At 33.6% G+C, this 27,710-nt stretch overlaps 1 protein-coding gene across 1 annotated transcript in view; it reads right to left on the bottom strand.

Moving 5' to 3' along the window:
• LOC134839966 (cilia- and flagella-associated protein 54-like) overlaps window positions 1-27,710 on the bottom strand; it is a 251,236-nt gene that overhangs the window by 42,379 nt on the left and 181,147 nt on the right. The window contains exons 18-23 of the mRNA XM_063855594.1: window positions 27,438-27,649; window positions 25,808-26,011; window positions 25,009-25,152; window positions 22,305-22,580; window positions 21,376-21,561; window positions 20,224-20,372 (exon numbers count right to left, since the gene is read on the bottom strand). Coding sequence (XP_063711664.1) covers window positions 20,224-20,372; window positions 21,376-21,561; window positions 22,305-22,580; window positions 25,009-25,152; window positions 25,808-26,011; window positions 27,438-27,649 — 1,171 coding nt within the window. The remainder of the gene's footprint in view (window positions 1-20,223; window positions 20,373-21,375; window positions 21,562-22,304; window positions 22,581-25,008; window positions 25,153-25,807; window positions 26,012-27,437; window positions 27,650-27,710) is intronic.

Raw genomic sequence — 27,710 nt, 5'->3', positions numbered from 1 at the left:
CTAGGCTCAATAGATCTAGGGTATACTGGTTTATTGCGGCTGCTGAAGTACTCGGGAGAGTTCAACTAATTTCTAAGTTAAATTCAAATCTCTCTGGTGCTGAAATTACAAGTAATTTCAGCACTTACAAATAAGTGGATTGTTAGTTAGATGGATCATGATTGGTTAATATTAAATACTTTACATTGGTAAAATATCTAATTTATCCAATCATAAAATGTAGTTTAGATCAGGTTCCACCCATCCGGGTTTTACAGAGTTTTTTTTTTTTTTAGAATAGTCTTTCTGCAATTCAAAAGATGGATGATGGACGTTGGTATTTGGCGAACATCTTATTTCTTCTGGGTTTTCTTATTAGAGAAGTCCCAGATTCAATCGTTGTGTCTTCTCAAGACAACGACTGGGTTTTCGCAACAAACTCAAATCTGATTTCAGAATGGTTGGCTATGTCAGGTTTTTCTGTTTCATTGGTGAGAACTTCTTTGTGTTTGACCTTGTCTGGGAATGGCGTGGAGATTGTGCGTGGAGGGGATGCCTGGTTACTCGGATCTGTACGTATACTTGAACATCGAGGTGGTCATTGGTCTAGTTCAATGAAGTCCTTTTCTGCGAAGTCAAGTCGTACTCTAAATCCTTTGAGTTGTGATTGTGGGCGGCATATTGATTGTAGTTGGCCATTCTTTCTCGAGTGTAGTAGGGTCGTTTTGTCTTTGGTTGTTCGTCCTTGGTGTTGTATTCTGATCTATGTATTGCATAATGTAATTTACATTTTATAAAACTTTTATTAGTTTAATATTTTTTAATTATGATTTTAGTTAGTTGTTTTCACAAAAGCTTTTTGTTTTAGTTCAGTTATTTTGAAGAGTTACTCACCCTTGAGTAGCTCTTATTAAAAATAGGAGTGTGGTCACAAAGCGTGGATGTAGCACGGTGGGTTAGGCCGGCTATAGAGCATGCTCAGGACGTCCTTCCTGGTGGGTTAGGCCAGGAGTGGGAGTATGATTGCATGCGGTTTTTGTGAGAGGTCCTGTTATGTGACAACGTTTTATGTTGGGTTTGTTGTGGTTTTTCTTATGTTTTGTTGGTTGTGTCCTTTTTTCAAAAATCAAATTGTTTGTGGTATGGGTTTGTCTTTCGACTTTTTTGTGTTTTATTATTTCTTTCTTAGACTTTATAATAGTCTTCAAAAGAATAAATTATCCAGTTTTAAACTGGGTTAATCCGGTTTGGGTACCGTTGGTTTCCTTTTCTTAGTCATGCTGTTATGCTATGTGTTGTGGTGTTTAGTAAGCTGCATTGGTTAGTTTTGTTTAGTATATAATTCCTTTCCAACCGGGTTAAAGGAAAGTTTGAACGTGTTATCTTGTGTTAGAGTTATCGAGTGTGAAAGCTTGAAACTGAAATTCATTATTTTAAACAATTCTTCGTGGGCGAGCTGTGCGAGTTTGGATAGAATTCTTGTGCGAGTGAATGAAAATAGCAAAAGGTTAGTACTGTATTTGCTTCTTATTAATTTACTACATAGAATTTTAATTTTACTGCTAGTTGTTGGGGGAAATTAAGTTACAAATTTTCATCATTATTAGATTTACTGCTTGTGGGGGAAAAATTTATAAATTAATTTACTGCATTGGTATTATATTTATTTAATTGTTGGTGCAAAAATTTAATAGGGTTTTAAACAGTTTTGAAGAAGTTTGCTATTTTTTATTTTTCTTTTGTGAATTTTTCAGATGATCTAGGATGAAGGCTAAAATTCTAAAGAAAACATGGATAAAGAATGGTGAGTTTCTAATATTTAAATTAGTTAGTAATATGTATAATTCATACTTACCTGTTAGTCGTCGGGGAAGAAACCGTGGGGGAAGATGTCGTGGATGAGATCTGAAGTTGTTAGTAATTTGGCTAAGATGCGGATGATATTTTTAGTTTGAAGCAGTGGCCAAAGCAATTGAAGTGCCTTAATGGTGGTTAGTTCTTCAGTGCCAACTGCAAATTCATAAGGTGTGTTTTGGATTAGATTATATAATTTGTGGTTGAATTTAGTGTTATGGATGAATTCTAAAATGGGGATTTCTATAGGTTGTACAAACTCGTGTGGGATGAGGAAGGGTCGGGATTCTTCTGCGTTGAAGGTCTTGGTGATGGGACAAAAGATATACATTTGGGTTATGGGATCATAATTTCGAAGAATACCATGAAGGTTAGTATCTTTAATGCAATATGTGAAGTTAAGAAAGAATGGTGAGGTGTATTTGGAATTGATGAATTGAAAACGATGGTGTGGTTGTCTGGAGGGAGTGTGTAGGTCAAAGTGATTTTGGATGAAACGATAATAAGTATATGTGTGTGTTTGTTTAGTGCGCAACATAATATCGTGTGAGCAGTGCAAATCTCTTTCATGTGGTGCAAGGAAATGAAAGGTTAGTGAAAATATTTGGAAGCGTTCTTTAAAACTTTCGTAGGCTTGCGTGTCTGTTAGTGCTTCTGAAATAATGTGGTCAAACTTGCGATCGAAGATATTTAGTGTAAATACATATGGTGTTTAAATGAAAAATTTCTCGGTGATTTGTGGGTTAGCGAAGCGATCGTCGTCTAAGAATTGATCTTGGTTAGTTCTGATGATGTTATGATCGTAATATTCTAGTGTATATTCATTAGCTCGGGGTGCAGTGTGTGTTTTTAGTGATTTTTTATATCCAATGTAAGTAAATTGTCTAGGTGTTAGTGGTGTAGTGAGTCGATATAGCATGTCCTTATTTCGTTCTATATCGATATGAGTGTTAGATAAAGGTAAGCAAAGGGGATTTGTAAAATGATAATATGAGGTCCAAGGAAGGGTAGGCATTAAAACGTATTCGTCTACAAAGTTACGTGTCTCGTTAGTGTCATGAGGGGTGTTTAAGGTGTATTGTGGAAATGAGGGTAAGGTGATAGCTAAAAATTCTTTTGTGTTAGTGTGTTGTGGATGGTTGATATATTCACGGGCTGTTCCTGGTTTCGCTGGGAAAGGATGGTTGGGGAACTTCCTTTTAAAAGTGCGGTAAGCTCTATTAGTGCTGAGTGAAGATTCAGTAGTTGTGGATGATGGTGCTAATGATTCAGTATAAATTGAAGAGGGTGTAGGGGTAGGAGGGTTGGATGAATCTATTGTGGATGAGATTTGGTTTATGGTTGGGGTGTCAAGGTGATAGGGTTGTTGTTGTAGGGTAATGAAATTATCTAGTTCTGGGGAGATTCGGGGGGTGTCTGGAGAATGAGATGATTGGTCTGAGTGAAGTGAGGAGTAGGTTGGAGTGACTTGGGAAGCATAAGAGGGTGTAGAATTGGTTGGGTCAGGGTTATTTGGTAGTATGGGTTGAAAAGGGGGTTGGGAAAAATTTAAGGGATTGGTGTGAAAATTATTTGATGGAGATGGTTCAGAGTCGGCAAATTCATCGGGGGTTTCAATATTCGGGTTATTGAGTTGTGAGATGGAGTATAAAACTGAGATGTGTGAATTAGTATCGGAATTCATGCCGGATGTTACATTACTGGATGGGAAATCGGGTGGCGGAAAAGCAAAAAGTGGTATTATTGGGATTGGAGTGGTGAGGTTGGTTGGGTGGGAATTTGATCGGTGTAGGGATCCAAGTTGTCGGCTCATCGTGGGCTAAAAAAATTATTATTTTGAGACTGAAAAGCGGTGGTATGGGGTTGTTCTATAATTTGTTCATAAGTATTTTCATCTTGTGAGTGGTGTGGCATTATATGTTGGATGGGACTTTGTGATATGGTTGGTCTAAAATTATTATGTGTTATGGCTAAATTTCGAAAATTACGTGGGACTAGGGATAATGGATGGTTATGTGGTAGGGGTGGTAACTGTGGTGCTGTTGGTGTTGTGTCTGCATTGTTATGTTCTTCGTCGTATGTGTTCTGTCTTGTTGCTATTTTTGTGTTATATTCTTTTATTTGTGCGTCTAAAAGAATTTTGTTTATAGATGTAGAAAATATTCCAAAAAATCCTGCAAATAGTATGCGTGCTACACTTGCTTGTCTATTGACTTGTGTGTGTATAGCACATGTGTTATAGATTCCTTTTAAGAGTGAAAAAAGAAATCCAATAAAGTTAAACATTGCGTATAAAATAGTCAGTTTTTCTAAGATGTAGTAGGGCCATCCTAGAAAATCAAGAATTTCATTCTTGAGTGTAACAAAGCTAAAAATATTGATAGGTGATATATCTTGGGGACGGTATTTTTCACCGTTTAGATATATATAATCTTTAATGTCTTTAAAATATCCGCTATAGTCTTGCGTATAGATGTCTGCAAATCCTGGAAGTTTGCGTAAGTTTTGGTCAATTGATTGTCTTTGTATTGTGTCCATTTGTGTTAATAATTCCTGGAATTGTTGTGTTCTAATGTGATGTTGAATATCTGATTTTGAGTATATTCCTATTGATTGTAAGTCTATATTTGGGTTTCGAGCGATAGCGCGAATGCTTTCTGGTGAAAATTTTTTGAGTGATTGCATTAATGTGGGATATGGGGTGAGAAGGTAATATTTATCTTCATCAGGGTTTAGTTGTACTACGTTGTGGCTATTTTCTGATCCACATGGAACTGCGGTATCCCAGAAATAGGTTCTTCGTGAAAGTGTGTCAACGAAATGTACTTTATTCTTATAAAAGATAGGGATTCTTTTATAGCATCGTTTATCTTCAAAAACGTATAGTGGTGATACTTTTTTAGTACAAGTATAAAACCATAAGATGTTTCCTTCATAGTCTAAAAAATTTGATCTATTTCCTGATAGTAAATATCCTGCGTAGGGTATTTTTAATACTGCTAGTGCAAGTGATTGTAATATTTGTGTTCTTTCTAATTCGCATAGTTGGTGTAATGTTTCTAATTCGGAGAGTGACATTTCTTGAAAAATTCGGCTAATCGTGTAGTCTAGTTTCATATCTAAGTGAATATCATAGTGGATATTACCAAAATATGTACTATTCATTAGTGATAGTTCTTGTAAACGTGTGCTTTGATCGTCTTGGTGCTTTAAATGTCCACCAGGTTGACCTGTATTCTTTTGAAAATTAACTGGTATATATGATGTTCCTTCGTTTAGGGGATGACTTGTGGCGTATGGGTCGACTTTTATTTTTCCAGTGGTCATGTCGAATCCATTTTCGTATTCAACTAATATTTCAGAGTATTGTGTTTTGTGAAGTGGGTTTCTGTATTTACATGCAAGTTCTGTTTCTTGATATATTTGAAAACGTGTTAATTTATTTTCTATATTATGAATGTTTCGAAAATTAGAACTTATTTTTCGTAATGGATTTACTTGTTCATATGGTATTGATTGTATAAAATATTTTTCGTGAAATTTTATCATACGAGCGTGTATTTTTGCTACTTGAAATGTTGTACATGTGTCTTCGGGGAACCAAACAATTGTTGCTTGTGTTCTGGTTGTAGGGTCGCAATAACCTTGGTCGTTTTTACAAGGTAATCTAACTCCTTGATAAATCATTGTGTTGTCTGATAAATCTTGTGTGAGTTGTATTTTTTCGAGTTGTATTTTCCAATCGAAAAACATTATTTCTTGGTATCCTTAATTTTTTGTGTCTGCTTTGCAGTTTGATGGGTCATTTATACCAATGTGTGGTATCCAGTGTTTATCGTGCATGTCATAGGTTAATCGTCCGTGTGCGCCGTTGTATGGGTATTTTTCATCTAATTTTATATGTCCTTGATATCTTTCAAGTTCTGCTTGATGTACAGAATCTGAAAAAACTTGGAAATATACTAAATTTCTATCTGTGTTTTTATTTTTTGTGATGTTTAGTCGGAGTAACTCGTTTTTACAATCTTCGGGATTGAGATGTAAAAGTGGTTCTATATTACTCTGGTAGAATGATTCATGGTCAAGTCGGTTTTTATTTCCGTTTGAGACTTGTGAACAATGTACTTTCTTTTCAGAAAATGTTGCTGTGAATTTATACCCTATAACTGTAGTTGCTCGGGCTTTTGAATAAAGTGTTGCTATTACATTTGTAGTTTCTATGGCTTGGGGTTCTGTTTCGCACTGTGATACTTGATTTATTGCATACTTGTGTAGTGTTTTTTGTTCGTTTTCTTCACAATCGTAATGTGTTACTAATAAATCTTGGGGTCCTGTGCGGGGAGAAGGGTTTATGTTTTGATTTGAGATTACTAGAAAAAGGAGTTGGAGAAAAATTAATAATTTTAGAATATACATGTGTATGATAATCCTGAGTATGGGTTATAAAATGTGATGTAACCAATTGTCTTTTTGGTATATCTGTCGTATTTATATATTACTTCAGTGGTTATAAATGGTGGTGGTAGTGATTGGGCTGTTATGTTTGGTGGGTTTAATGGGTAGGGATGTTGAGTAATGTTGTTTAATTTAACTGTGATTTCAAACTTTAATTGTAAACTGTTTTGTTGGAGTATTTGGATATTGTGATCACGGATATCGTCGTGAATGTCTTGTCGGTATTGTAATCTATTAAGTGCCCAGTTGTGAAGGCGATTACTTTCTAGATGTTGTCCAAATAATGGTGGAGGGGCTGTAAATGTATTCCAATCTAGTCTTAAAGGGATATTTGTTGATGATTGTTCTCGATATCTGGCGTCGAGATTATTTGGAAAATTTAAGTTAAAAGGTGGTGGTGAAATCTGGCTTATTGATGGTGTTGATGGTAGTGATAATGTTTCTGGTAGTGATGAGGATGTTGTTGTATCCGTAGAAATATCTATTGGATCATTGACTAAATTTAATTCACCTTGTGTAAATGAATGTGTTGTCCAATATGGTAGTCGTGATGCCTGGTTTGGGGGGTTAAAGGGATTTTCACGTATTTGTTCAGATGTTGGTGTTGAACCTAAGTAATCTGATGGTAGGCTTGAGGTGCTACGTTGTGAAAGAAGCGTAGGGGTTTCTGGTAATATACCAATGGGGTTTTCTGGAGTGTTTTGTGATGGGGATTGGGGTATGTCAAAATGAACTCGGGGAGTTTGAAAATTTCTGTTTCGTCGAGGATGTATAATTTGTCTATTTATTTCGACTGTATTTTGGTTTTGACTAGGATTTCTTATTCTACTTAATTCTTGTGGTAGTGTTGGGTATAAGTTATATGTTGGTTCGCTTAGAGGTGCTTGTCGTTGAACTGGTTCTAGTGGTTCTGATAAACGAGCGTGTCGTTCTTCAAAGGTATATGGGTTATCTTGAAAAGAAATTCGTGTAGATGTTTGGATGTTTTGGGTAGTTGAAAGTGTTGTCGGGTTTTCTTGGGATGATGTCGGTGAAGACTGACTATGTGATTGTTGGGTAGCAATTTTTGATAGCTTTTTTGGTCTATTCTTTTAGTGAAAAAGTTTATGTTTATTATAGTATTCTTCTAAAAAAAAGAATTAGAAGGATTGTTGCTAGGGCAAATGGGAGGATTGCTTTCTTTATACATTTGCATATGGTCAAAATGAGGGATGATAAAAATGTTATGAAAATTACAAATAGTAGAAAAATATCAGTTCTACTGAAAATAGTTCGTATCATTTAGACAAGTTGTATGAATCGTACCTGTGGATATAATCAAGGGTTTTTGAAAGTTGGAGAAATAGTTCGAATATAGTGTAGAAAATTTAAAAAATATTACAAAAAATGATTAAGAATATTAGAAAAGATTCAAGGATATCAAAAAGAAATATTATGAAAGTTTCAAGTATCGTAAAAAATTGTTTGAGGTTTGTGATAATTTTAGTGACTGTTTGATAGAAGAGCATTTAAGAAATGGCTTCGTGATCGAATATTTTTTGTTGTTTGGGGCAATTTTCAAGTGTGGTCGGATTATTTATTAGTTTTTTGACAAGTGGGTTGAGTTTTGTAAAAAATTGTTGGGGGCAATTTTTATGGTGATCGGGAGGTCTTCTTTGTCTTTATTTTCATTTGTCAAATGATCTCGGGTATTTTTGAGATTTTTATACTTTAGGCTAAATAAAATGGTCGTTCTTTTACTTTAGGCTAATTTAACATATTTGTTTGGGGGGTATTTGAGGGCTGAGTTGGGGAAATATTGTTGATCTTTGGTTTGTTAGATAAGGGAGGGTTATGATATTATGGTGATATTTATTTTAGTTGTCAAGTTGAAGTGGTTTGCTTATTTTTGACCTGGAGGTCGTAGAGTTATAGTTATAGATATGCCTGGAGTTTAATATTTTTCGTCTAGTTGGTTTGTGTTAAAGTTATAGAAGGTGACGGATTGGATGAATCCTATTGGCTAATTTTGAACTAGAATCGCTGCGTGTTTATCAGCATGTTATCTTGAAAATTGAAAGTGTAAAATGTTTCAGAGGTGCAAAGATTATTAAATGTAGAATTAAGGTTGTTTTTGAAATTCAACTTTCTTTAATATTTTAGATTGTGGGATGAATACTTTATAATTTTTACGTGGTTGATTTCTAAGTCGTGAAGACTCTCTATGTTCTGATTTGTCGATTTGTTTTTGGGGTATTATTTGTTCTGTCATTTTTCTATTTTTTCTTTCTTTTTGAGATGTATTTTGATCGAGATTTTTTGTATTGTTTTTTTGTGGTGTTTGATTTTGTATTTTGATTTCCGAGGTGAATATCATTTTGTTCCTTTGTTATGTTGTCCGTATGTGGGTCATTTTGAATAACTTTTCAACCTGTAAAAGAATATAATTGAGTTAGTTCGCGGAGTGCGTATTCTTTTGGATAATAAGGTAATAGGTTATTTCGGTGTTGAACGATTTCTTTTTTATCTGAGTCGGTGATTTTATATGTGACATCAGTGGGTTTTGCAATTATTTGGTATGGTCCTTTACGAAGGGGTTGTAACTTTTTTGAAATTCCTTTTTGAGTATTAAAATTGGGTATTAAAACAAATGTTCCAATTTTTAAATCGGAGGCTGGTGTAAAGCGTGAATTTATTTGTTCATTAATATTTTGCCTTTGTAACAACTTTTTTGTTACCTTTTGGTAAATTTCATTGTGTTTTTTATCTCTGTTTAAAATCCATTCGGTGTGTGTACCGGAGGCTAATTTAAGAATTTGTGGGTGATGAAAATGGTCTTCATCGTGTGTATGTAATGGTAGGTTATAACAAATTGAGTCTTTATTTGGTTGACAATAACCTTGTGCGTTTTTATGAGAGTTTGCTGTAAACATTATTGGTTTGCGTGGCTTTTGGTTAAAAACCATTTCATATGGTGACATTCCTAAAGTTGTCGTGATTTGTGAATTATATGCTAAGGGAAATAGTTTTACATCTGCTGACCATTCGGTATATCTTGTATCATTTCCATTGATGATACATCTGAGATATTCTTGTAATGAACGGTTCATACCTTCGACTAAGCCGTTTGTCCAAGGTGCGTGAGATGTACGTGGTTTGTGTTTAATGTTATATAAATGACATAGTGTGATGATTTCATTATTTATGAATTCTGTACCGTTGTCTGTAACTAAAATTTCTGGTAGTCCGAATTTTGCTATCCAGTGTTCATAGAGTGTTGTGTAAGCGTAATAAGCGTTACAATGTGGTACTGGGTTAAGTGCTACATAATGTGTAAATGCGTCAACAATTACCATGATGTAGGAGTTTCCTTCTGATGAGGGTGAAATTGGTCCTTTTGTATCAAAGGAGATACGATGATTAAAGTACAAACTTTGTCCTTTAAAATCTTGTTTTTGTGCTATTTGTTTTTGATTTGGGTAAGGTTTATTTAGTTGACATACTATACAGTCATTGCATAGTACTTTTATCCAAATTGGTGCATTTGGGAAATAAAAGTTTTGTACAAAATTTGAATATGTTTTTTCTGATCCAGAGTGTCCTTTAATATTTTGTGTATGTGAAATATTAAAAGCTATAAGAATCATACTTAAAGGGAGACAGGGAACTGTAGATTCATTTAGTTTGTATTCTATAAGGTCTGTGTTTTCGTTAATTGTTGTATTATTGAATTTTCGAAAATATCGGAGGAGTGTTTTGTTTCCTAGAATAGTTGAATCTGCTTTGATAGGTTTAGTTTTATATTTGTGCCATGATTTCAGTTGTCGAATTACTGGGTCAAGGTTTTGATATTGTTTCAGTGTTGAAATTGTAATTGTTTCTGTTGGGGGGAGAAAAATGTTTTCAATTTCTAATTTAGATAAGGGTATTGTGTCAAGTGGGTCATGGAGGTCAAAAACTTGATTTATTGTGTATTTTGAATCGTTTGTTTGTGGTCCTGATAAGTTTATTTTATCAGTCCAATTTTCTTTTTCAATTAGTGGAAAATGGTCTTTTTTAGGCGGGGATTGTTTTATTCTTTTTTGTTGGGTGTTATTTTTTATCCATTGTGAATATGGGATTGGTTTAAAAGTTGATGTTCCAAGTAGATCAACTTCATAGTGATTATTTTGACAATCTAAATAAAGTGGGAAATGTTGTAAATTATTTATTTGTGATTGTTCAACGTCAGTTTTTACTGCATATTTGCATTCCAATCGGGGTGATATTTCATTTTCTGCAAGGTAGAATTTTATGTTTTTGGGTATTTCAACTGTGGTTTTACGTGTAAGTAATTCAGGTGGCGTATTTCGACTTAAGGTGTCTGGTAATGCAAGATTTTTTCCTGCGGTCCAAACTATATGTAAGTTTGGGAATTTCATTAAAATGAGTTGAAATCTATAAACTCGGTGGTTTGGATTAGACTTTTGTGTAAAAAGAAAGATGATTGGTTTATGGTCTGTGAATAGAACTGTGGGATGTTTTGATCCAAGTATCAGAAATTCATATTCTGTTAGTGTATATATTATGGCTGTACATTCTCTCATTAGAGTTGAGAGTCGTAGCTCTGCTTGAGTGAATAATCGAGAATTTGCTGATATGAGGTTCATTTTATTTGTGCTATTATGTGATTGTAATAATGCTGCGCCGATGCCAAAGTTCGAAGCATCGCACATTGCATAAAATGGTTGATTTGAATCTGGAATTGTGTTTGAAATTTGTTCAGTTAGAAGTTTTTTAATTGCTTCAAATCGTGTTTGATGTTCTGTATTTCATTCAAAATTATTTTGTTGTCTAAGTATGTTATAGAATGGTCGTAGATATAATTGCATTTTATAAACATATTTGCTTAAAAAGTTTAACATTCCAAGGAATTCTTGGATTTTCTTTTTATTTGTTGGTGGTTGGAGTTTTTGAATAGCGTCTATACGTGATTTCAATGGAGTGATTGTTTTTCTTTCTATATTATGTCCTAAGAATTTAACTTTTGTCAAAAAGAAGTGTGATTTATCGGGGGCGGCCTTCAGATTTTCGTTCTGAAGTATTTGGTGATATTGTTCTAAAACATTGAACATTTCCTCTTTTGTCTGTGATCGCATAAAAACATCGTCTAAATAGGTGATTGCATTTTTCTTGAGTATTAGTGGTCGAAAAATTTTGCTCATAAAAGCTGAAAATGCTGCTGGTCCTATGGATATTCCATAGAATAAGCGGTTGAATTCGTATTGTTGGTTTCCAATAACAAATTGTGTTAAGCGTCGTGATTGTTCATCTAATGGCATTTGATTATATGCACTATTCATATCGGCGGTGGTAAAGTATTTTCCGTTTATTTTTGTTAAAATAACTTGTATTGGTTCAATGGGCCAATTACACTTTGATTCATCTATGAGTGAGTTGAGGTATCTAGCATCGAGAACAATTTTTAATGATTCTCTTTTGGCTAGAATGATAACAGGGTTGATAAATGTGTTGCCTTTTGGTTGTTCCTCTTTGTTTACTGGTGATATAATGTTGTATTGTTCTAAAATGTCGAGTAATCTGTTCACTTTATCGTGTAAGTGAATTGGTACTTTACTTGCTCTTTGTTTTTTGAAAACTGCGTCTGGTTTTAATGGGAGATGTAGTGATGAGCTGATTTTGCCAACATCAAATTTGGATGTTGCATAGACTGATGAATATTTAATTAGCTGTTTTGCTAGTAATTCAAATTCGTCTTGTGTTATTTGTGAATGTTGGAAATTAAACATTGTTAAAAATTTCTGTTGATTCTCTGTGTAGTTACTTATGTTGAATGTAGGTTTAAAATATGGGGTTTTTGTGAAATAATCCGTATTTCTGTTTTCGTTACTTATTATATTATTTATAGATAATTCTTCATTAAGGATTGTGGATTGGCAAATATCTAGTAATTGGAGTATATTATTTACACGATATGCTTTTTCGTGTATTGGTGATATTGTAGCGTTGGTTTTGCAATAGCCTAAAAGTCCTAAAGGTAATGTTACTTGGTAAGGTGTATTGTTGTATACATGTAAGGAAATAATATCTGAATTCGAGCTTTTCAAATATTTTATTGATGAGATTGTGATTTTGAAAAATTTATGAATAGGTTTGAATTCAAAATCTGACATATAAAATTTTTGTTTGTTTTGTTTTTTATCATATTGGTGAACTTGTTTGATTGAAAAATTATAGATGTTTCCTGATAGTGGTTTCAAGTGTTTTCTTTGTTGGTTATATATTGGGTAAAATTTTGAAAAAAATGGTGGTTGTTTATTTAATCTTTGAAAAAATGTTAGGGATGTGTCTTTTGTTTTTGTATATTTATCTTTGATTAATATTTTACTATTCAAGATGTTGATTGTTGGTATATATTTAGAGATAAATGGTATTCCAATGATATTGTGTTTAATATCAGTGATATGGAATATTTGTTTAAATGGTTTGGTTAAAATTTTGTTTTGCTCCATTGTTCTTGTGGGGAGAAGAAATAATTGAATTTTTCCGTAGTTTATTAATGTTGATCCTTGTGCTGTTGCTAGTTTGCTGGAGGTTTCAAGAGGTGTTAGCTTTGGGTGTAAGGTTTTTATTTCATTCCATGTGGGAATGTTTATTATATTTGATTCTGCTCCTGAATCAATTAAAAAATCAATTTCAAGATCTGGTGGTTGAAATTCTTTGCTTCTTGGACTTTCTAAAAGAAATGGTATTGTCCAAGTTTTTTCTTTGGGTTGTTCTTTTTGTATGTTTTGATAGATGTGATTTGTATTCAAGCATTTTGTTTTTTCGTTCTCATTGGGTTGATTTGTAGTGTTAATTTCATTAGTTTTTTGTGTCGTCGGTGTGGAATGGACGGGTTCAATATAATAATTGTGAAGGAGTTCTGATTGATTCTCATATATGTGTGATGAAAAAGGTTTTTCATATATAACAGGTTCATAGTCATTTTCGACTTTTATCATGTTGATGGAGAGAGTGTTTTCTGCATCGCTTTCTGAATCTGATGATCCACAGTTTATTTGATTGAGTTGTAACGTATCAGTTACTGTGTCATCAATACCTGGAGGGTCTGATGTTGTTTCTGGATTAGATTGTACTTGATTAATATGTCTTTGATGTTTAGGTGTACTACTTCTGTGGCGATTATTAGAATTATTATAGTTATTATTATTCCGGTGTGGTGATTGGGAATAATTTCTATAACGATTATTATAACTTGAATGTCGATTTTGTGAATTATTTCGCGATCTGTTTTGGTAATTATTGTTTGGTCTGTTATAGTTCGATCTATTATATGAGTTATTCCTTGATTGATTGTTCGGGTAATTCTGGTTTCGGTTGTTTGAATAACTTCTATTCCGATTATTGGAGTAGTTTCTATTCCTATTGTATGATGAATTTCGTGATTGATTGTTTGGATAATAATTATTTCTTGATTGGGAATTAGATCTAGAAACAAATCGTTGTGTATTTGAATGTGATCTGGAGTAGTTATTTCGACTATTTGGTCTATTGTAGTGATTTTGTGATGAATTTTGCGTGTTTCTTCGTTCTGGTGATCTTCCTCTATAACTTGAGTTATATGGTGATTGATTTCTTGTATAATTTGTATTGTTCGGGAGTGGTTTTCCTGAACTGTTGTTGCTGTACACAGTTTTGTTGGGTAGATTTTGATCTTTTTTCATGTATTGATAGAATGATTTATTTGGTTCTTTATATTTTTGAGGTTTTTTTTGATTGTCTTGCTATTTTTGTCTACATTCAGAAATACTATGTCCGTATCGTCGGCAATAATTACACCATTTTTTGAAAGATGGTTTGCCTTTAAAGTTTGGGTGTTTTTCGTAAATATTGAGTATTTCAGTGATTTTTTCAACGAGGTCTGTATCTGATTCCTGTATATTGTTGATACTTGTGGTATTTGTTTCGATTCGGTTAACATATTGTAATTTCAGATTTTCCGTTTCTTCGAGTTTCATTGTGATTTCTACTTGTTCTAGTTTGTCTACTAGTTTTCGAAAATCTAAATCGGGTTCTCGGATTGACGAAGGATGGGATGCTCTCTTTTTTATTGCTATTTTCCTTAATTGTGGTGTTAAGGTCATCATTAAGATTTCTGTCATCTTTGTGTTTTTATAGTCATGTGTATTTAATGAATATGCTTTTCGAACTAGTGTTTCGATTCGTACTGCTAATTGCTTGATGGTTTCGTTTGGTAATCTGCGAATTTCATTACATAAAACTCTTTGTTGTTGTTTGTTTCTTTCGGAGTCAAACATTTTTGAAAATTCTTGTGTAAACCTTTTCCAATTTGATTTTATTTCTATAGGCAATACTGAAAACCATTTTTAGGCTGCGCCGTCTAAAGTTGTTTGTATTAACGCTGTGCGTCGATGTATCCAGTTTTGATGTAGTGGCGTATTAATTGGTTCAGGTCCTATATTTAAAATCAAATTTGCTGTGACTGCATTTAAATAGTCTTCTACAGAATATTCAGGGTCTGTTCCTGTGAATACCATTAAAGGTTTATTTGATGTTATTGATGATCCACCCATAAGGTATGGATTCATCGTCATTTGTAATGATTCTGCTGCATTTGGTATTTGAGAAAAATTTGAAAGTTGATTTCTTGTTATTTCGTGTTGTTGAAGATAATATGGGAGTGGTATTTCATTTTGCATTTGTGTTGGTTGATATGAGTGTGTGATCATTGGGTTTTGTTGCTGAATTGGTTGAAAAGATTGTGTATTAATTGGGTTTTGTTGCTGAATTGGTTGTTGATTTTGTAATTCTATTGGTTGTGGAGAAAAAATTCTATGATATGTATGTGGTTTCTGTATTCCTTGTCCACGATATTCTTGATTATAGGGTGTAAATATATCTGGTTGTAAGAAATCATCATCTGAGGATAAGTAATCCATTTGATAAGATGTTTGTTTTTTATTTTTATTTTGTTGAAAAAATGGATAGTTTTCACTACGATCCTGTGGAGGATGTAAATTTGTTTGGAAATTTACTGAATTAGGTGGTGCCATTGGGTTATCCCAGTTTCGAGATCTTGTATAATTACTAAAATTTTTTCGTGGTTGATAATTTGTTTTTGATGGATGTGTGTAATTATAATTATGGTCTGCAAAGTTGTTTCTAGTGAACGTTTTGCGTGTTTTTGGCGGTATTGTCATGGGTCTGTATGTTTGGTAATCCATGTGTGAATATTTTGGGGCAACCGAAGGTTTAACGGTTGATTGTAATGTTACCTGTGTTTGTGAAGGATTTGTATTTCTTGGTGTTGTTAAGTTTGGACGTATTGGTGAAATACTTTGTTGTGTAGTTGTTGTGTGTACGATTTCTTCATTTATGAAGTGTGATGGTGTCTGGATATCTTGTTGAGTAAGATTCCTAGTTCCATTGAGGTTTTCATTGTGTATGACTGTAGAGTTTAAACTATTATTTTGCATATCGGGTAAAAATGTATTATAGTTTAATGGTGTTGCATCAATGGTTAATGGTATTACTCGTACATAATCTCTTACATAAGATATCGTACTTATTGCTTGACTTGAGATTGATTGTGGGAAGTTTATGGATGCGGGATGAGACCATTCGGGGTCCCAAACATAGTCTGATTGTTCTGTGATGGCAGTATCATCGTTTGAGTTTTGGGGTCTAAAATTGTTTCTTGCTTGTGAAATTAAATCAATATTATGTGTGAAATAATCTATTATGAACCATGCCAAGATTTTTTGTAAGTCGTGTTTTGTATGTTGTGAAACTTCATCTTTCGTGAAATTTTCTTTAATTATATTTAGAAAACTAGAGAGTAGTGTGATTTCATGTCGTACTCTTATATGTTTAGATGTTTCTGTCGGTGAGACATTTGGTATCTGGATTTCGTTTTCTAATATCGAGATATAACTTTATATTATCGCAAAAACTTCATTGGTGAATATGGAGTTTGCTCTTTGTGAGTTATGATATTGGATGCTTTTTATATATTCTGAGAATACTTTTGAGAATTCTAAATCAAGGTCGTCTGTTTGAATTATATATTTACTGTGATTCTGGTTTGGTGAGCTGAATTCTATGGAGTAGATTCCGTATTGTTGTGTTAGGTTACATATATCTTTTAGATAGTGATCGATAATTTGTCTTTTGATTTTTACATCTGGGAACTCTGTTTTACATGGACTGATTCCGGGTTCAAACAAATTTAAGAGTAAATTTTTGCAAAATATATGCTGTCCTCTATCAGTGGTTGCATCTACGATAAAGGGGAAGATATCATCATCATCTGGACTTTCTTCACCTGGGGTGTGCGTTGAGCTCATTTTTTCGTTCGATGACTGTTAATATGTAATTATCAATGTGTCTAATTGGTTGATTCCAATTGTACAAATGTACTGGTTTGTGTTTATACTGCTTTTTTATTCTTCTTTTTCCTCTTTTTGATGAATTTGAAGTTGTTTCTGAGTCAGAGAAATATAATTGATCGTGAATTGGGCAATTTTTATCTATTGATTCTTTTAGTTTATAAAGTTCGTCTAAACTGTTGGTTTCTGATTCTGAAAATGCGTTTCGATTTTTTGAAAATCTTTTTCGTGTTATTTGTCTTTGTTTAGTTATTATTTTTCTCTTTAATGTTTGTCGTTTTGTTCTAATGTATCCAACTGTTTGTGTATGAGGTGTGATTACAAGGTTGTATTTTTTGTTATCTATTTCACAATTGTGTAAAACGATTGTTTGTTTATTTCCTAGGTTTTTAAATGACATAAGGTTTAGGATGACGGATGCAAAAGATTGTTAAATGATTTCTATTTGCTTAAACAGTTAGTCCTTACGATTTTTTTGTTAGCCTAACCTGGGTCTATTTGTTCGGGTTGGGGAGAAAAGTATATCGATTCCGAAGAATGATTTTATACTTTCTCGTGGATAGTATAAGCTAAGGTGTTAACTTACTTAATCTTACTTAAGGGTAGTGATTGTGTTCAGGGTTGGAGAATAGTAAATCGATCCACAAGGTTCAGGTATAATTAGAACGCGAGTAGTTCGTTAGATACTATTTTAAACTTACTAAGTTTAAGATTTATCCTGGGTCTGGTAAGAGGGGGGATCAAGTGAAGGATGAATAACCGAAGTTCTTCACTGTTTATCCTAATTTGAATGATTAGTTTTGTTCAAAAATTTCTATTAGTCCTGGGTTTTTAGAAAGGGTTGGATAGTGAATCGACGTTTGAGGTCGTTAGACACTAGTTAAGTGGGTGGGGGAGAACAAAGTTGTTCTTTTTGATCCAAGGATAGGCCTTGATGATCAAGTTTTAAATTTAATTAAATAGAAAATGATTTAAGATCCAAGGATAAGCCTTGATGATCTGATTTTAAAATTAAGTGAATTTAAGTTTAAAATGATTTAAATTTGTGTAAAGAATAGATTTAGTATTTTTATGATATTAGTGAGCTTATGAATGCTGTTATGTTTAGGTGATGAAGCTGGAACAACAGGATGATTTATAATTACTAACCGTTTATTGTCATGCTACTAATTTTTATTTTGATTTTTCAATAAATATTTTTCAAACATGTTTTTTATATTACTGCAGAATTTAGGAAAACGATCTGAGATCTTTTTATCAATCGTTATTGTATATTAATAATTTTGTTTAGCGCCTGAAATGATTTTGAAGATTGAATTCAAAATTTTATGTTTGCAAATGAAAATCTAAATTCATTGCTAGTAGTATTCTAAATACAAAAGTTTGTTCTGGCTTTTGCCGAACTATCATATAACTATATGGTAAGTTTCTGCTTTGTCGTATGTCGTCTCTGGTTCGAGGTCTTCTTCCAATTCCGGGTAGTTCTGTTATCGTTCGGAATATTGGCTCTGATCTATTGAGTCGTAGAGACATTTCGATTAAATTATTGTCGTATAACATTTTGTAAATGTTTTGTCTAAATTCTAATCTATTATTGGTTAATTCTAAGCTATTAAGGTCTTGTTCGAGACTTATGGTCGCACCAGATGAGTTATGATATTGTCGCACCAGATGAGTTAGGACCGATGGGTATAACTCATAGAGTAATTTCGGATAGGGTACACCGTCTGCTCGTCACGCTATCTTATTTTCGGCCGGATAGATTCGTGCAACTTCTTAGTCTAATACCGATCCTAATCTTACTCTTATACTATCTAGTCTCAGGTTGTTTAACTAGTCTCTGCTAGGCTCAATAGATCTAGGGTATACTGGTTTATTGCGGCTGCTGAAGTACTCGGGAGAGTTCAACTAATTTCTAAGTTAAATTCAAATCTCTCTGGTGCTGAAATTACAAGTAATTTCAGCACTTACAAATAAGTGGATTGTTAGTTAGATGGATCATGATTGGTTAATATTAAATACTTTACATTGGTAAAATATCTAATTTATCCAATCATAAAATGTAGTTTAGATCAGGTTCCATCTTTTTCCGGTCCCAAAATTACGATTTTTTGGAGTTCTCAATTTCAAAAATTTTCCTGAAACGATATCATGGTTCAACAGATGTATTTTTTAGGGATGTAAATTTGTAAATTACGATGCAAGACACGGAGAACGAATATGGTCCAATTTATTTGTCTTTTCTATTACACGGCCCAAACATACAATAATAAATTTCTACGAAAGTGGGATCAACAATGAATTGGCTTCTGTTAAAAACAGTGTCAGATTATTTTGGAGATGATATAATTCTCCAAATAAATTCAAACAATAAAATCCAATCTCTGACTCCTCATATCGGGGCAAAGCTGTCTAGTAAATAGTGTTTGATAACATAAATTCAATATATTCGAAAAAAAAACTGAAATGTTTTCTGAGCGGGCATAAGTCGCCGCTTACGCGTTAATAACACGAAATATATCGCGCGTTTATTGTCCTTATACTTTTGAAAATTTTGAAAACCTTTTGAATATTTTCACGATTTTTTTGAAATTGAGCTTAAAGACGTCAATAACTCTCATATATTTGAAAAAATCTGATAAAAAGTTGAAATGTGTTCGAAGAAAAAAAAACACCGATCACAAATAGTCCGTCGTTACTTTCTTCGAAAACGTAACAACAAAACGGCTCGTATCAAAGCAAAAATCTGAAAATTTCGAATGAACTAAATGTCTATCAAATAGTTTATGATTTAAAATAGTTCTGAACTTTCTAAGAAAAGAATACTTTTTAATCATTATTTTCAGATTTTTTCGGGCAGTTTTCCCCACCCGCTATGTAAAGTAAAAAAAAAAAGCGCGCGCGATAGCACGAATTAAACAGCGCGTTAATTATCCCAAGTTCGCCATTTTGAAACACCTATAACTCTAAAAAACACTCATAGGTTTGCAAAAAAAATCAAAGAGCTCAGGACATCGGTACATTTCAGAATGTATAACACTTTCCGACAAAAAAGGCTGGATATAAAGTCGAAAATTGTCTGAAGATGAAAAACAGCATAAATATTCCAGAACTTTCTTCCAAAAGTCGCGACAAAAGTAGATCACTTTACAGCTCGTGGAACTTCACGAATCTTTTATTGTTTTTTGTTGATGAAATAAACCCAGTTTGAGAAAACTGGGTAAACAGAAGTTACTCATCCCGCTGAGAAACCAAGAAGTAAAATCCATTTTTGTAACTAAAATCAATCATGTTTGTTTTCGCGCCATTCGCACTTTACTTATTTTACTTATTAGGAGCAATTTTTTTGCCTTAATTTTAGCAAATAAATCTGAATTGAATTTTGAAATGAAGCAAAAGTTAAACCACGAATAATCGAACTTCAGCGTAAACTATTTCGTAGAATTTTCCTGAAAAAAAAACAAAAAAGCACCCGACCTAAATTTTTACTTTGTTGATTGACACTTATAAGAACCTAGAAAAGACTCGAAAGAGTTTCACCCACTTGTAGACGTTGATCTTGAGGTCCTTGTCCTGACAGGACACAGTGTATGTCTCCAGGTGAGAAGAGGTGTCCAGAGGCAGCACCAGATGGTTCCACAAGTGCTTGAAGGCCTGCTGTGCAACTCTGTACTGGGACGTGATACAGGCCACCTAAAACCAGGAGATCTTATACGGGCGAATGGGTAGCGTTTGAGACTAAAAATCATGTGGTAATGAGATCGAACCCCATTGGAGCACATTTTCAACCGTCGACGCCCAAAACAAGTATAAAACACCGAGTGATTTTTAAAAAATGATAATTTTGTTGGGAATGGAAGGCGAAAATGAAAATATGTTTCACAGAACACGAAGTAAAAAATCAATCGGAACCCTGAGTGCTGGCTTCAGTTCAAAATTTTAAATTTTGTTATAAAATTAACGAGTATTGAAAAGTGGAACTCAATGATTTCATGAGAGTTCATTGAATCAAAAATTCATAAAAAAGGAGCTCAAAAAGTAACTCTCAGATTTAAATTATCCGACAAAACAAATAAAATTTGAAAACTAAACCGCGTTTTTCTCAAATTGGGTTTATTTTAAACAAAAAAAAATGATGAAGACCAATCTTGCTTAAAACTTTAACAGAAATAATATGGTGCTATTTGTTTTGCGAAGTTCGGGCCCAAATTTTTACCCCAAAAATGATAATTTGTGGCTTTTTAGTCAATCAAAAATTACCCCAAACTTATTTGTTGAATTACTGACAAAACTATATCACTGGAAGCCTCTTATGTAGCCCAAAAATTAAAAAGGGTATATTTTTTTCAGCTTTGTATAAAATAATTTAGTTTCGCTTGATATCCTAAAAATGTCACTTTAACTTTATAAAACATCGTTTTTGGGGTAAAATTTTGGGCCCGAACTTCACAAAACAACTTGCACCATATTATTTCTGTCAAAGTGTTAAGCAAGATGGGTCTTCATCTTTTTTTGTTGTCCCGAAATTAACCCAATTTGAGAAAAACGCGTTTTAAATTTCAACTTTCATTCGTTTTGTCCGGATAATTTAAATCAACACTGAACTATATGACGCTTCTACTTTTGCATCATTCTGCTCACATATAGTTTTATTCAATTGAGATGCTATTTTCAATAGATAGAAAACCATCTTTACCTGAGCGAGGAACCCGTAAGCAGTTAGAACAGGCAAGGGTTGGTATGCGACTATGGGCTTGGAGGACTCCCCGATGTGGTTTCCGATCAACGTTCCCTCGGCCGAATAGGCGGCGAAGGCGAACACGTACTTCTCCCCAGGCATCAGGTTACGCACGGTGAACTCATCGGCTGTCTGGGTCGGTACCTGCAAGTAAATTTCATATCCTTCAAAAAACAATTTTTCTGTCTTGTTTCAATTATTAACAAGGATCGCCGGTTGCTCTGCATGTAGCTCAGAGTTTTCCAACCACAGTGATTAAAAAATATCAAAAATAAAAAACAGATTTCTAAAACTCGAAAAAAAATAATCTCTCAAAAAATAACTATTTTTTAAAGTTTTTTGTTATTTTTACTTAATCACGGGAACTAAATTAGGTGAACAGCTGCAAAACGTAAAAGATATAATACTTAAAACAACATTATCATTCTAGAGTCACATTGGGATTTCATGTCAATTGGGACATCGTGTCTTTTGCAAATTTCGAAAATGTAAGTCAGTTTTTCTCGAAAGTGAGATAAATTTTTGCATCTCTGTTACTTTTATTTTAATTATTTTGCTAATTTTTGACATTTAAGAGTTGGTAGTAAAATTAGCTTCTGTGAGTTATTGAAGGAAAAAAACTATTCGGAAGATTATATTTTAGTCCACCGACAATCGTATTCTTAAACCATTCATCTACTCTTACTCTTTGCTCTGATTTGTCTACAAACTGAAAGATTCACACATGATTTTCTCGACACATGATTTTCGAGAAAAAAATTTTTGCAGCTCGAAGCATGAATGACAAGGTTTCAAAGTGACTTAATCAATTGTGAACAAAATAGACTGGACACAAGCTCCACAATCTCCGCTTCGGAAATTCTAAGCAATTGTAGATAATGCCATACCTCGATTCCTGTGCCGTTCAGTAAATTGTCGTTCAGTCTGACTTTAGCATCTGGACCTGTGATTTGCTTGGCAAAGATCCGGTACCAAGCCACAGTTTGGCCGCTAGAGGGCTCAAAGGGACCTGGCTTGAGCATCATGTAAGTGGCAGACCTCTTCAAGAGAATAGGAGGAGGAGGAATTGTCTTTGCTGGCTTCTGATTGGCTAGTTGGGCTAGGTTCTTGTTGAAGATGTCTTCCTCGTCTTCTTTGATTTTGTCCAACAGAAACAGAGCCTCCTAAAAAATCAAGGCAAACTTGATGAAAAGTTTTGACTATTATGTTGACTAGGTGGGTGTGGTTCAAACTTTTTGATTGATGTTTTCATCAAAATACATTGATACAAAATTACACACCGAGGCTAAGCTGAGCTTCGCACAACTTGCGATACAACAAGTATAGTATTAAACCGGCATCATGCTGAAGAAGTAGCAACGACAATTTCGAGCGAAGAAAAAAAAATTTTTTAAAGAGAAAAATCGAAATATTTTAAAATGAAAAAAATAGGAGGTTTTTTAAGAGGTCCCTGTGGGTTTGTTTTTGAGCATTCGGAAAAATCAAGCCAGTCTTATCGGTCTTAAAAATTAAACCAAAAATTTTAGAAAACAAAATATAAGGTAAAAACCGACCAAACTAAAGCCGATAGCCAACAAGCTGAAAATCAACCGACAAGTACTTCCCAGTGTCCACGAAATTTTTATATGTAGTGAATGCTAGATGATATACCTAATTCGGAAAAGAATCCGACCGAATTTAAGTCGAAAAGCATAAATTGAAAACTTGCAATACAACAAAAACGTGGCAAAACAAACTAGCAGACAGAAACTGAGACAAAAGCCGCAAAGTCAAAAAAAGTTCGAAACAAGGTGATAGCGTCGAGAAAAGCTAAATTTACAAACAATTTCAAAAATCTGACAACTAAAAGTTAAATTTGGATCGAAAGAAACCATACGTAGCAGTCTCAAGCTGGAAGGCTGATTGCGAGAACAATAATCGATGCGTAATAACTCCGTGCGCATTAATCGACACAAGCAAAAGTTTTCGAAAAAACAAAAAATATATATATTTTAAATACTTTTCCCAAAAAAAAACGCAATAAAACTTCTGCGAAAAACAGTAATTCAATAATTTCCACTAATGGCACTCAGAAATTTAGAAGAAAGCTCAATCTTCAAAACGAGTCCGTGCAACGGGAACTAAGCTGTAAAAAAGAGACAGTTGATAGCATGAAAAAACAGAAAATATCTTGTTTGAAAGCAAGCCCCAGCCGGATTCGAACCACAAGCTTTCATTATTTCGAGCATATGTGTTATATCTACACCAAATGCGCTCGATAGTTGATGGATATTGAATAAATTTTAATAAACGAAGTAAAAGTTCGAAAAAAGATTTAAAAAAAATATATTTTCCTTTTTTTAAAATTAGCCAATTCATGTTTATTTTTTTCTAGTTTTGCTACTGACGGCTTAAAAAGTGATTTAGATTTCTCAACATTGTTTCGTTAAAGTACAAACATCACACAGAGGCGAAGCTTAACTTCAAGAACACTAGCAAGAACATGACAAAAGGCAGCTCTAACAAGTGCAATAAGGAAGTAGAAATAAGCCTCGAAAAAATAAAATTTCGGCTACATCTCTTCTCGGATCAGATCTGCAAACTACATATTAGGAGTCTCAGAAACTAACCACTCAGTCACTCACGCTAAATGAATAACAAACACTAGCCAAAAGTAAAGCAGAAAACAGATGCTATGGAATTTCCAATGCTACAGATTAGATCGTGATTACCGCAAAAGTGCCACCAAATAAGTGAAAACCTTAATGAACACCTTCATTTGCGAGTTAGGTTAGAAAAAAAATGTTCTTACTAATACACTACGCTACTCATTAGTTTAATAAAAAACAAACAAATTTGAAAACGTAATGAAAATAAGCCGACCGACCTCAGTACCAAAAATCTACCAAAACTTTCAAATCCGGTTAAAATTCAGTTGCAACTCTTTGTGGAAAAACTAGGCACAAATGCAGTCAAAACAGTAACCATGCTAAAAATTAACCATGCAGCGTGTAAAAAACATTTTGATACCATTCGAATATTCTGTGAAGAAAGTTTTTTACTGAAAAAAAAAAAAAAAAACGTCTAGTACCCGATTGCAACACCCTTGCGATACTACTAAACACAAATATTATTCTGCAACACCATTGCGATTTATTATAAAGTAAACACAACTATTATTCTGCAACACCTATTTTAAAAACCTGTTAAGATTTAGCAAAAGAGCTATTTTTCGATTTAAAGACCAAAAAATGTCAAGAAAATCTTCTCTAATAGCTTGTTCACATAATAGCACAGCATTTAACTTTTTAGCTTGGAATTACAAGCAGCTTTAAATAGGACGGAAAATTTTAACGGATTTTGCACAAGCAATGCCATTTTTCCCTCAGTTCAATGTTCACTCAAACAAATAAACAACTGGTAGGAGTGAAAGAATTAATTTTTTCGATCAATTTTTCCAAATAATTTAAAATAGTACTAGAAATGAAGAAGACTGTTCGTATCAAGGCGAATGTTCCGATTGCTTTTAACGTCTATGGAGTCGTTTGTTTTCTAAAAATTGATTGAAAAATAAAAAAATAATAATAAAATTATTGTTAACTAGTAAGTTACCTCCAGAACAGAAGCGATCTTGGTTGGGTTGAGGTTTCCAATGTGTAACATGTACCCTCTGGCGAGGAGGAACATGACAGTTGAGAAGGGGTTCGGCCTCACTCTCTGCTCAAACTCAGAGATGAAGTCCTTCTCCGAATGCACCTGAAACAACGTCCAATTTGGGAGAAACTGAATCCAAAAAAGTGAGAGGTCGTTGTGTAAGTAGCACAGAATGTTAGACCTCCAGTATTTGCAAAACAAAATAAGTAAAACCGAAAACTTTTTTAAAATAAGAATATAAACTTCGAGTTTGATCATTTTTTTTCGGTCAGGGGAGAGGGGCTGAAAATAAGCTTCAAAAACCAGTTTCTAAAGGCTAAATTTAACTGTGATAGTGATAATATAGATAAGTTTCTTTATTGCTATTTTTTCTCGACACTGAGAACACTTATCCGGAAATTTTCAACGCAACTCCAATCATAATTGATTGATCGGGCTTTAATATGATAGGCAATTCAGAACAATTTGTCGTTTATTTGTGGGTACCAGGTGTTCCGTGGAAAAGCTCGTCCGAAACCAAATTTCCTCCTCCTTTGCTACGGTGATCGGAATGAGAAGCCAAAGTTTCAAAAATCTTTTCCCAAATCTTGATCATCATCAATGGAGTTATTTTCACACCTTGTGTATTTAAAGGTATATTAAAAAATATTAAACGTTTTCCAAAGTTCAATGGTCTAAATAGTTCAAAGATTTTCAAACTTAATAAAAAAAATAATAAAAAAATATTAGTATAGTGAAACTGCATCTCTGACGGTACCTCGATGGACTTGGTCTTGTAGAGTGCGTTCCTCATCATCCTCTCCTGCTGTAGTTTCTGGTGATGGGCCAATCTGATGCACAGTCGGTGGTAGAGGAACAACAGTTCGCAGTGCACGTCATTGATGGTGTTGATCCGGATGTCCAGACTCCGATGCTCCTCCGGAACACCACCGGAAGACACTTCATTTTCAGCTTTCGGTTCCTAACAAAAAACATGTTTGAATCTATTTTTTTCTCAAATAGCGTCTTTTAAATGCTAGAGCATCCAAGTCAAATCAGTCGATTGAAAAAAGGAGCCTGGCAGAACGAGAAAACTTGAAAGATGATGAATCAATAATTACCTACAGTAATTTATAAGATATCATTCCATTACTATTGGCTGTTAATTTGGGGTACATATTCTAAACATAGGCGCTACGCGCAATACACCGAAGGCATAGAAACTGAAGCAAAAACCAAACAACTTGAACAACTAATAAATGAAGAATAACAGTTCTAGAACAAAAAATCGTACTAATACATGTATACACCAAAATTTTGCTATATCGAGAAAGAGCCTGAAATAACAGTTCTAGAACTAAAAATCGTACTAACACATGTATAGGTTAAATTTTTGATATATCAACGAAGATCATAAAATAACACTTCTAGAACTAAAAATCGTACTAACACATGTATACACCAAAATTTTACTATATTGGCAAAGATCATGAAATAACAGTTCGAGAGCTAAAAATCGTACTAACACATGTATACGTCAAATTTTTGCTATATTGACAAAGATCGTGGAATAACAGTTCTAGAGCTAAAAATCGTACTAACACATGTATACACCAAAATTTTGCTATATTGACAAAGATCATGGAATAACAGTTCGAGAACTAAAAATGGTACTAACACATGTATACAATAAAATTTTGATATATTGACAAAGATCATGAAATAACAGTTCGAGAACTAAAAATCGTAATAACACATGTATACACTAAAATTTTGATATATTGACATAGATCATAAAATAACAGTTCGAGAACTAAAAATGGTACTAACACATGTATACGCTAAAATATTGCTATATTGACGAAGAGCCTGAAATAACAATTCTAGAGCTAAAATCGTACTAACACATGTATACACCAATATTTTGCTATATCGACAAAGAGCCTGAATAAACGTTGTAGAACTAAAAATCTTACTAACACATATATACACCAAAATTTTGCTATATGTACATACATAAATTATAAATAAATATAAGCAAACTAAACATAATTAAATAAATAGAAGAACAGATAATTAAATAAATAAAGATGAACAAATAAAGAAACAAACATACGCAATCACGTGACATAGCGCGATATAGTCCAGCCCACATGATAATTGATAACTGTGGACGTTATTTGTCGACACTTGACAACAGACAACATAAAAAAAAAACCCGTTACACGATACCATAACACCTTGACTAAAGTCTTCGGTGTAATAACTGGAGCTTGCATTGGTTGCTACTGACTATCATATAAAACAGAATTTACAGAAATCAGATTTTAGATCGGAAACTTCACAAACTTAAATTTTCTTTGAAGCGGGTTACAATTCTAGACTTAATGAGACTGTACAAAATTCACCTTCTCTTCGCTTTTTTCTATTTCACTATCTTCCCCACTGTCTGCTTTGATCTTCATCCAGGTGGTGTCTGCCAGTGCTCTGGAGTGGGTGGGGGAAAGGGTGGCGTCCTTGTGAGTGGAGATGTCCCCCAACCCCCTCCCCACACTTTCCACTGCACTCTCCAGGATAGAAACTGTGTTCCACCCACGCATGTGCCACGGCTTCAGAAGAGCTACATTGCGAAACAGCAAATAATCTCAAAAACGTTCATTTCATCTTTATTTTAACAAGAT

This window comes from Symsagittifera roscoffensis, chromosome 2 (genome assembly GCF_963678635.1).
Source record: "Symsagittifera roscoffensis chromosome 2, txSymRosc1.1, whole genome shotgun sequence".
Lineage (NCBI taxonomy): Eukaryota > Metazoa > Xenacoelomorpha > Acoela > Convolutidae > Symsagittifera > Symsagittifera roscoffensis.
This window is presented reverse-complemented; position numbering and strand designations above follow the sequence as displayed.